Source organism: Pestalotiopsis fici (assembly GCF_000516985.1).
Source record: "Pestalotiopsis fici W106-1 unplaced genomic scaffold PFICI_Scf_3, whole genome shotgun sequence".
Classification (NCBI taxonomy): domain Eukaryota; kingdom Fungi; phylum Ascomycota; class Sordariomycetes; order Amphisphaeriales; family Sporocadaceae; genus Pestalotiopsis; species Pestalotiopsis fici.
The window spans coordinates 1162717-1173955 of NW_006917093.1; the positions used below are offsets into that span (position 1 = coordinate 1162717).

The window sequence follows — 11239 nt, forward strand, 5'->3', positions numbered from 1 at the left end:
AAAAAAAAGAAGAAGAAAAAGAAGAAGGAACAAAAGAGCTATCTAGATGACAATTAAGATGAGCGAGTTATAAATATTCTTGCTGATTGGCTGGTATCAGTTTACATGGTACGAAATAAGTGAAGGCATCACGGAATGGACATAGCATTTGAGATAGGGCACGTGCCGAGCAAGGTTTCGTCACAACTTTTCCGGAAAAGCGCGACGATTGGCACCTAGATTTTGGTGTCTGCCTTAGTGGATTTGGGGGTCCATTCGGGCGGACGGCAGAACGGGTCGAGGGACTGGGGGACTGGGGGAGCAAGCATTAAGTTAGGTTAAACGCAGACATCGGAGGTCTTGGGAGGGTCCTAGGTTAGCCAGGTCAAGGGTCATTGGAAACGCCCTGGAAAAATACTATGATTAAAGGCAGGGAAAGACCTCGGGAGTAGCAGAATAAGATCCTAGAATCATGAATATATCGCAAGTCATTTATTGCACAGGTTATCCTGCTGTGATCATGATATAAGAACAGAACTCGGCGAATCAGCCTCCTCGCTAGGTACCCTGTGTGTAAGGGCAAGGATGGACAGTACCCAAGAAAAACATATCTTGTCTGTAGTATCTACCTGTCAAGACATAATTTGGGGTACCTGCTTGACGGAACATTGATGCGGTCATGTAGGAAAAATCAAACCAGGACCCCAAAATCTAAAGTCCATGTTGCGTGAAAGAGACCCATATTATTTTGCGGTTTATGGCTCTGACTGGTTGGTTGATGGATGGATCGATGCCCGTCAATGAGCCCAGTCAGAACCTTCCCAAGGCCTGAACCAGGAAAGGGAAGCAGAAATGTTCTCGAAGTTTTGGCATCTATTAGGCAAAGGTAAAGGCAAACGGTTGTTTTTGGAATATATGTCAACTCATTTTGCTCACGCGACGTTGTGACTCGTTTGTGTTCATCGAGTTTTACTCTCTCGATTTTCATCTTCTTTGTGTTGTGACCCTTGCCAAGTTGCCCAGCTTGCGTAGAGCCAATTTGCCGCCACTTGAAGCAGGGATCCCTCCCAACGCATCGGCAAACACATCGCACACCACACGGCGCACGACCGGACTTTTCCTCACGGACTTCCACCTTTTCCCACTCATAGCATTGCCCGCCTCATCGCGCGCATTACCAACGGGAATCGTTCACCATCTCCCTGTTGCTTCTTGTCTCATTGCGATTAGACATTGCGCTTCTGTCACTTTTGATTCAATTGCACGTCTACATACGTACGGTTGGCACTTTCCTAACCGAGCGTTGACTTGCTTGCGTGCGTGCGTTTGGCGCGGCCCAGCATCCAATCCGTTAAACTCTACCAACAAAATACGTCACACTCGGCGCGCAGGGGATCATCAACCTAAATTCAGCCTCGAAACACACTGGCCCACGGGCTGCTGCGCGAATCCCTATGCGATCTATTTGCTAATACCGGTTGACCGTTGATCTTTTCGTGATATTAATCTGTTTTTTTGGGTGGCCCCCCGGCATCTTATCATTGTGTGGTTTTCTGCCCGTTCTCCCGCTTTCGCGTGCCCACCGAAAACTCGCCACGACCCCCTACACCTGCCCATCGGCGGCATCCTTAGCACGGGCCCGCCAGAAGAGCAGGGAGCAGGCGGGCAAGAAAAAAAATAAAATATCAACTCTGGCTGGCAGATGCGTGGTGACAGAGAGGAGCTACACTACGGATACAGCGCCCACCAGTGCCACCAAGGCCAAGATCCACACGCCGCCTGCCGCAACAAACGATCCAGTCCCATTCATCCCAAGGCAGGGAAGGAGAAAAAAAAAAGGGTCCCACCCGACGCCAGGCCAGAGCCACGATCCACGCTGCCACGGTCCCACGGTCCACGCATCTTCTCTCGCTAGTCGCCTCGCACCGTCACCGACCCCCGACCCGCAACTGCGCATATTTGCATAATCACGGTCACGAAACGACAACTCAATCCTGACCTCACACCAACCTCTCCATCCTTCCCGTCGCGTGCGCGCCCGTTTCCTAGCGCGCACCTTACCATCACGTCGAAAAGCTGGCTGCGCTTACCCTCCTCAGTCAGGCCGACACGGAACTCTCGCTCCAGCAGCATCTCGACCTCGCGCCCGAACTGCTTCAGTACAACAGTCGCCTGGCTCCCGACCTCGACTCCGAAGAGCCGTTGACGATGGCGGCACAGCCTGTGCCTCATCAGTCGACGGATAAGAAGCGTGTCAAAGTCTATGAGCTTCGCAACAATGACTGGTTCGACCGAGGCACCGGCTTCTGTACAGCCGCCATACACGTCAGTCTTTCACCTTTCTCGCATTGCCCAGGTCCGAAGCGCGGCGCAATCCAGGGCGCCGCTGACAGCGCCATGAACCGCTTCCTTTATCATACTTCCTCCTCGTCGTCATCATCGTTGCGCGCGTCTGTGCGACATCTGTCATTGCCGCGATCACTCTTCGTCTGCACATTCACTAGAGATCCAAGGAAGCAAGAATGTCCGCTAACTCAAATTCGCGCGTAGGTTGACGGTGACCAGAGAGAACCTAGAGTGACGGTCGAGTCCGAAGATCCACCTCACCGCATATTACTGGAGACACGAGTCGCCAAAGGGGATTCATTTCACAAACAGCAGGGTATGTTCCAGGCTCATGACTGATAAAATGCTATGGCAGCATGACAACTGACCGTGCCTGGTTGCATAGAAACCCTGATCGTATGGACCGAGCCTAGTAATGGTGTAGACATGGCCCTCAGCTTCCAGGAGGCTGAGGGCTGTACAATGATATGGCGCTTCATCAACCAGATTCAGGCGCCCTATCGCGCCCTCAGCGGTGCCGACGACAGCTTCTCCGACGACCTTGCCATGGACGCGCCTAATCCAATAACCTTACCGGAGCCAAATCTACGCAATCTCCCCGAAATCGAGACACAACTACGCATGATGAGTAACACTGCGAGTGGCCGCGATGCTCTGACGAAATACGTGTTGACTGAGCAGCTGATTGGAAAGCTGTGCCCGCTTGTGTCGGACGCTGAAGATATGGAAAGCCTGAATGACCTACATCGCCTGTGCAACATCATGAAGATCATCATTCTGCTGAATGACACCAATATCATTGAGCATGCCGTATCCGACGAATGTGTTATTGGTGTCGTCGGAGCGTTGGAATACGACCCGGACTTTCCAAGTCACAAAGCCAATCATCGTCAGTGGCTCGAGGATAAGAGCCGCTTCAAAGAAGTTGTCAAGATTGAGGACGCCCAGATCCAGAAGAAGATCCACCAGACCTATCGCTTGCAATATCTCAAGGATGTCGTCTTGGCCCGTATCCTGGATGATAACACCTTCTCGGTACTAAACTCGCTGATATTCTTTAACCAAGTGGATATTGTACAGCACATTCAAGCAAACTCAAATTTCTTGATGGAACTGTTTGACATTTTCAAGCAAGTGGGCGAGGATAACAGGAGGAAAAAAGACGCGGTACTTTTCATTCAGCAATGCTGCACCGTGGCAAAAAATCTTCAACCACCGGCTCGGCAAACGTTGTATAACAACTTTCTTGTTCACGGACTCTTGCCTGTCATCAATTACGGCCTGCGGCACGCGGATACTGCAGTCCGCGTCGGAGCTACTGATATTATGGTGTGCATGATAGACCACGACCCTCAAATGATACGCCAGACCATCTATCGACAGCTCAGCGAGAATCAGCCACCGCTTACTGACTCTCTGATTGATCTCCTCTTGGTAGAAGTGGACTTGGGCGTAAAGTCCCAGGTGTCCGATGCGCTCAAGGTGTTACTCGACCAAGGTCCGCTGCTTCAGGAGCAAGCATTTGCAAAGGCAAACGGTGATTACGCAGCGCGCGCTGCCCAGGCAAGGCTACAAGCGGCCATTGATCCCCAGCAGGAGAGGTTTCTCGAGTCTTTCTACGAGAAATCTGCGCTGCGGCTCTTTGCGCCATTGATGGCTCTTGAGGGCCGAACCAGTATGGACTTCACAGTCCAGCAAGCCTCCATGTTCACCTATCTCATCGAGATCCTATGCTTCTTTATTCGGCAGCATCACCACCGCAGCAAGTACTTTGTCCTAGAGCACAACATTGTGAGGCACATTGAGAAGCTTTTGAAATCTTCGGAAAAGTTCATAAAGCTCGGTAAGCATTCAGTCCAAAAGCGCTTTTTGTGCAGGCTAACAAGAAAACAGTTGCCATTAGGTTCCTACGTCAACTCATCGGCATCCAGGATGAGTTTTACATCAAGCAAATCACTCAAGGCTCCGTCGTTACCAGCATTCTCGATGTGTTGTTTGCTACTATGCCTCGGGACAATCTGCTGACATCTGCATGTCTTGAATTCTTTGAACACATTAAGAAGGAAGGTCTTCAAGATCTCATTAAGCATGTAGTGGAAGAGTTCCGTGAGAGAATCGAAAAGCTTGCTTACATGGAACCCTTCAAGGGGATACTCACCAAGTACGAAATAACGAAAGGCTTTACGGCGCCACCACCGGACACCTCATTTGAGCCGGAGGAAGAGTCCAGACGGGCTAGGCAGGGGCAGGTCATGAACCCAAGGACTGGCATCATGGAGCAGCTTGCAGTAGATCAGAACGATGACGAATACTGGAACACTTCCGACGAGGAGGATGAGCTCCAGGCCAGAATTTCCAATGGCGCACCAACAACGGCTAATGGCAATTTACCGGCTGCTAAACTGGTTGATTACGCATCTGATGAGGATATCGACGAGAGTATTGAAGAGGGCGATCTGGTCAGCGATAGCCAAGGCAATGACGAGAAGACGGACGATGAAGAATCCAAGGGCCTGGGATCTTTGCCGAGCCCGCCCGAAAGGCTCTCCGAGAAGCGCCGCAGAGAAGAGGACGAAGAGGACGAGATCGGAAAACTTGTGGCTCACAAGAGACGCAACAGTACATCGGCTAGTTCCAATGCCTCGAGTACATCCGGCATTCTCGGGAAGAAGAAGCGTCTTTCGGGCGCCCGGGATGCTGGTGGTGGACCCAAGAAGATTGCAATCAGTTTATCTTCCTCACCAAAAAGTGCGCCCGAGTCGGCCACATCTGATGACGAAGGAACACCATGATTCAAAGCCATGGTTACTGTGGGAGCAGTCCGGGGTCTATGCTTAGGCAAGGCAAACGGCTTTGTAGGAAACCAAACAAACTAGGGATTGGCAGAATGGGCGTTTCATGGCGAAACTTTTGATTTAATTTTGCAACGGTTAGAGCCTTGGGAAAGGCCTAGAAAGGGGGATCGAGGAATCGGTTCAGGGTATACTTTGACCCCTACGTGTGAGAGGGGTATGCGGAATGTTATCGGTGCCGCCTGGCCCGTTTGACATGATGTGAAAATTTCACCTATGCAGTGGCCGGCTTAGGGCCTAGCAATATAACCATTGTACCATATTGCCTACACATATTTTTGACATAACTCGGGTTGATACGCACCGTTTTCGAACGCTGAATGGCTGCTGGCAAATAAAAAAATATGCTGTTCCGTGGCCCCCGAATTTAAATCAATCATCATTATTGGTATTGAAAGCAAAATTCTACAAGTGTGCAACGTATTCTTACAGCTTGGCTGCTACCTTGTCGGCTCCAGGCTCTGAGATCTCAATGACGAGTTTGCCAAATTGTTTCCCCTCTTTGATATCCTCAAAAAGTCCGTCGATTTCAGCCAAATTATCTAGGCCCTTGACCGTTCGGCTGACAATTGGCGTAATCTTTTTCTCGCGCACAAATGCCACCATGTCGCGAAACTCGCCGCGAGACCCCATGGTAGAACCACGCAGCTCGACATTCTTGAGCACCGCCTGCATCACCCAGTCCATCCGGGGCGACGTGGTCATGCCGTAGCAGCTAATGATGCCGCCGGGCTTGAGCAGCCGCGAGGCCCGACCGACGATGTCGCCGCCGGCGCCGTCGACCACGGCGTCGAGAAACGGTCGGTCCTTGGGGAGCTGCTTGAGCAGGTCCTTGTCCCACGTCTTGGACCGGTAGCTCACGCCGCCGCGGGCGCCCAGTTTCACGGCGCGGTCAATCTTGTCGGCCGACCCCGACGTCACGTAGACGTTGCAGCCCATGGCGACGGCGAACTGCAGGACCTGCAGCGCCACGCCGCCGCCAATGCCCGTGACGAGGATATTGCGGCCCTGGGCCCCGGATGGCGACAATCCGCACTTGGTCACCAGGGCCCGCCAGCCCGTGACGCCGACCAGGGGGAGGGCGGCGGCCTCGGCGGGCGAGAGGTGGCTCGGGCTGGCCTCGACCTCGTCCTCGGGCACGGCAATGTAGTCCTGCGCCGTGCCGTCGGGATACAGGGCCGCGCCGCCAATGACGCTAAACTTGGCAATCTGCTCGGGCCCGGCGAGGTCGCGCGCCCAGCCGCGCGACGGGGTGAGGACCACGGGCTGGTGGAGCAGCTTCGCGGCGGCCGGCGACACGTCGGGGCCCAGGGCCACGACGGTGCCGAAGCCGTCGGCCAGGATCGGATGGTCAAAGGATAGGCCCGGGTACAGGGCCTGGCGCTGGAAAAAGTCACGGTGGTTGAGGGCGGCGGCGTGGATCTTGACCAGCAGCTGACCCGGGCCCGGCTTGGGAACGGGTTTCGTACTCAGCTCGAGCGGGTAGTAGACCTGGCCCGGTTTGCCCGGCGTTTTCTTGAGAGTAAGGGTCCGGGACATGATTGTGTAGATGTGTATTTTATGAAGCTGTGAATGTTTTTGACATGAATAATTTCACGGAAAATAAAGTTGTTCTGTTGATTGGGACAGTGTATTATGCTGCTACTTGTTGGCTACACAATCATAGCATTCACGACAATGGTAGATGATTAGAGTGAGAATTGAATCAAAGAAGGGAAATCGTCTTAGAAATCATCAAGCTTCTTACCGAGGCCTCTCAACTTGATGATGGACATAAAATGCGTCTTGCCTTGCAATTGGTTCAGGCACCCCGCATTAGAGAAGACGTCAAGCCGCTCTTATTCCCAAAGATGGGGCTCTAAAGCTGGAGCGTTGGCCCAGCGCAGCGGAGAACTGGAGAAACTTGGCTGGCAGACCTCGGCTCTAGAAACAACCCCTGTAACTCGTGCACCTTAGCATGGCGGCAACTCTGTGCGTGCCATAATCTGCAAACCGCATACTGAAGCAGTATTAATAATCCTGCCTTTGCGTGTATAGTGTCGCTCTTCTGGTGACACACATGGAATACTCTATGCTGCTCATGGCAACGTAGAAACTCCTGCGACTTGCTGATAACCTCCTCTTTGCTTTTTCTTGATCGGTTGATGAATTCGCGACAGTGACCTGATGCATACAGTCAATTCTGACTGGCAGACGGGAAATTATGCCTTGACTGGTTGGCCACAGGTCCAGATCTTCCACCATTCGAGCGCCATATTCGTGGCAAAAGTTGCGAAAACGGCGACTGTAGTCGATGCAGCAGCTGGTGCTTGTAACACTCATATATACTCTTGCCCGGGACCGAACAACAGTCAAAACTAGCAACGACCCAATTGCAAAGACCCCTGACCTCGAATGAAGACCATCCTAGCTTGTAAACGTAAGCAGGACGAGGTCGCCGATCTATAACATGGTTCTCTATGGTCGCCGAATAGCCAGGTATACGTGCCTATAATTTATTTCACTTAATGCAACTAATCTCACACATCTTATGAACGGCATTTGATTTGTGCAATTACTTGCCCTTGAAGCAGCATTTCGCGCTCTATTTCGAGAGAGCCTTGACGGCGACCTGGCACATGGGGCAAACTTTTTAGTGCCCGAGATCGCCGAGTCAGGGGATCCCAGAGGCCTAGAGGAGCCGCGATATGGTCGCCGTCTACTTTTGAACCTAGCGAGTGGACGGCGTTCTGGTCGCCGCGTGGGACCCAGGACCCCGAAAAGAACCCATTCAGATGGGTTCTACGTTTCATGAATGCCCCCGGCCGAGATCTGCACTCCTGTTCTGGCTTTTTTCCACAACGGCGTCCATGCTTCCATGCAGGCACAAACCGTTCGTGGGGTTATGCTTGCTCAGACACGTTGGATCCTGGGCATGACGCACAAATCGTACCATCTGTCAGACTTATTGAAAGCACAATCGAGCCTCTTTTTTAATTCTGAAGCCCGAGCAGGCCTTTACAGTCTTCATGCTGGCTATGTGCAAGAGAGCCCGCTAGTGTTGTGCAAGCCCCATGGTCAAGTCAGCTCCTTCGACCGGGCTCAGGCTAAGGTGGTTGCTGGGCCTGCTAAGGTCGCAACTGATAAGTAACATGGCGGCGATGTTGAAATTGCGGTCGGCCGCACCGACTTGGAAAAGAGCCCGGCTTCGGGCTCATGGTGGAAAGACGAAGATGGAGTGAAGAAAAATCATTATTAGCTTGTCGACAGCCTAGGTAGCCCACCTTGATAACTGCCCTCGAAAGGTCCCCGAGATATACCTCGTGCCCTATTATGCGCTCTAGTATGTTGTTCAAGACGGCAAAATGAGCCCCTGACACGACGACAAATCTGGTCGCCGCAGCGAAACGGTAGTTGCTCTTGGGTGTTACCGTCGTATCCGAGTTGCCAGAAATCTCGACGCAAGGGGTTGATACTCTCCCTCTATCTTGTTGGCATAGTCTCTAGATTTTTTGACCAATTTCTTGCATACTGACACGAAAATATCAACCGACAACACAATGGATGCAAAGAATGCTTTGACTACCATCTTCTGCGGCTCTGCCTTTGGCGCTGCCTTGACGGCGGCCGGGATGCACAGGCCCGAAGTCATTCTCTCGCAGCTAACCCTGAGCAACTTTCATATGCTGGAGTCGTTCCTGACGGCTGCGGCGGGCAGCACGTATGTCTAGCCTTTTTGATCAAAGCCATAATCCATCATTGTTGTGGATGATACTGACGAAACAAAGTGCCGTGGTGACACTATTGCAGCATCTAAAGATTATCAACATGAGTCCTCGAAGCTACTCGTCGATCGGTCTATTCGGCATCATGGACGGTAATATTGTCGGCGGTCTCGTGCTTGGTGCTGGTATGGCACTTGCTGGATCATGCCCTGGAACAGTCTTTGCCCAGGTCGGCGCCGGAATCGAGTCTGGCCTGTACACTCTGTCAGGACTGGTCGTTGGAGGAATTCTCTGGACCGGTATTCTGAAGCCATATCTATCAAAGTCCTCCAGCAGGAAAAGCGAAACGACGCCGCCGACATCACTCGACAAACGACTCGGAATCAGCGATTTGGGAGTGGTGGCGGCCATCGAGTTGGTCTTTGTCTCGACTGTTGTCATTGCAGTGGCTGCAAAAGCTGATACTTCTCGGGGCATTGTACATCCAGTCACTGGCGGTTTAATGATTGCTGGATCTCAGTTGCTCTCTGCAACACTTCGGAAAGCGCTTCTTGGTACCTCTACGGCATTCGAAGAGGTTGGGAAATGTTTCTGGTCCGTGGCAAAAGGTGGAAAGAGTTCAGGGGACGCTCTGTCGTTTCCGACCGTTGTGTTTGTTGCTGGTGTGACCCTGGGCGCCCGCATCATCTCATCATTGTATCCTGTAGCCCCAGGCATGAGTACGATGGATGCAGATCCCCTCAGAGTAGTAGGAGGTGGCATCTTGCTTGCAATAGGGTCAAGGATGGCGGGCGGGTGCACCTCTGGCCACGGCATCAGCGGTACGTCATTACTGTCCGTATCTTCATACGTGACCGTGGCGGCAATGTTTGCTGGAGCGATTGGGACTGCTTTGGCTTTGTACGGATTCAATTGAGTCTGTTTGATGTCAGGGCTCGATGGGAGAAGATATAATCCATGAGCGTGGGATGGAGTGGATGGACCAGATAGCATCAATATCAGTTGCTCAAGATGGCTCAAGCTATGCAAAGACAGCGAATCAACGGGAACTCACTAGGTTCACCTTTATCATCATCATTTAATCAGGCATCACAGTATGTGGTTGTGTTATTACACAAAAAACAAAAATCAAGGAAGAGAGTTTCCACACCCAGCATCTTTTCATAGAGAGGAAACTGTTACCATGAGACCATGAAACCAAGGTTCCTGAACTTATTGGAAACTCTAGACATTATTCACAACTATCAGGCTTTCTTTGTCCCCCAATGTTACACAATTAAGCTGTATAAAATACAAATCCAGGCAGCCGTTTGTTCCTGGCCTTGCATTCTTTTCTTCAACACCAAGCTCAAGGCTTAGCTGTCAATGAAAAAAGAAGAAGAGAATCTTGGGATGCCGCGAGGACAACCCAAAATCGGTTCCAAAGATTAGTCCGTAGAACATGCCCCGCCAAGGTGTCTTGCCGGCAGTCGAGTAGCCGGCAGCCTGGAGATCTTTTTGATCCATCCCCAGACACGGACAATGCTGGTGGGTTAGTATGCGCCTGCACCGCCGCCACCGCCTGAAGAAGAAAAGGAAGAAGAAAGAAAGAGGACTTTGGCTGGGGACGTCGAGGTATTTATACTTGCCAAAATTCTGCCACTCTGCTGCTGTTCCACGTTTCACCGCTTTGTGATGTGCGCGCCTGCCCTCGTTGCCTGGCGGCGAGGGTGCAAACGGCCATGGGAAGGAACCAATCAGCTTTTCTTGTATCTATTTGGTGTCTTTGAGTAGGTGGTTTTCTAAGTTAGCATACATGAGTCAAACAGCAATCACAATGTACAGGTCTTTGCGTACACTTTCCTTGTGTCTCCCTAAATGCGCATGTGTATTAGATGTTGTGCACCAGACTGCATGCTCAGCTCTTGCCACGTCTGTGCTTGTGTATTGCTAATGTAGTCTTCAGATTGCGTTTAGCGGTTAGCACTTCTCAATGACAATCAGGAGTATGGCATTTCGACGACCTCGAGGGTGCCCCTTAGCAGCGACGTAGAAACTAGGTACTTGCTTGATAAAAGAAAACAGCTTTGTGGAAGCATGCACACAATCCTAAGTATCCTCAAATGAAGTATTCGTGGGGTCACTTGAACCAATGCATTCCAAATGACTACGGCTGTAATTCGACTCAATTTCTACAAGCTCGCAATGCTTTTGTGCACATCTGTAAATTTCGTAAAAGCTTCGAGAGCCAACCCCTCGTGAATCGATACGAAACTCGTGAGAACAAACTGAAGAGACCATATATGAAAGCATATTGGGAACCAATTAAAGTCCCAATGTTCCGTCTCGGTGACTTGCCGTATTTCTTGCCAACATTCG

General features: G+C 51.4%; 3 protein-coding genes across 3 annotated transcripts; 2 read left to right on the plus strand and 1 right to left on the minus strand.

Moving 5' to 3' along the window:
- Positions 1 to 2187: 2187 nt before the first annotated feature.
- On the plus strand, positions 2188 to 5117 carry PFICI_04552 (uncharacterized protein; the record flags this gene model as incomplete). The annotated part of the gene is made up of 4 exons (XM_007833133.1): positions 2188 to 2304; positions 2530 to 2641; positions 2711 to 4168; positions 4219 to 5117. 4 exons carry the CDS (start codon positions 2188 to 2190, stop codon positions 5115 to 5117), a joined length of 2586 nt encoding a protein of 861 aa, XP_007831324.1.
- A 486-nt stretch (positions 5118 to 5603) lies between these two features.
- PFICI_04553 (uncharacterized protein) lies at positions 5604 to 6716 on the minus strand (the record flags this gene model as incomplete). Its single annotated transcript, XM_007833134.1, has 1 exon — positions 5604 to 6716. One exon carries the CDS (start codon positions 6714 to 6716, stop codon positions 5604 to 5606), a length of 1113 nt encoding a protein of 370 aa, XP_007831325.1.
- Positions 6717 to 8716: 2000 nt separating this feature from the next.
- Positions 8717 to 9797, plus strand: PFICI_04554 (uncharacterized protein; the record flags this gene model as incomplete). Its single annotated transcript, XM_007833135.1, has 2 exons — positions 8717 to 8877; positions 8945 to 9797. 2 exons carry the CDS (start codon positions 8717 to 8719, stop codon positions 9795 to 9797), a joined length of 1014 nt encoding a protein of 337 aa, XP_007831326.1.
- Between the last annotated feature and the right edge of the window lie 1442 nt (positions 9798 to 11239).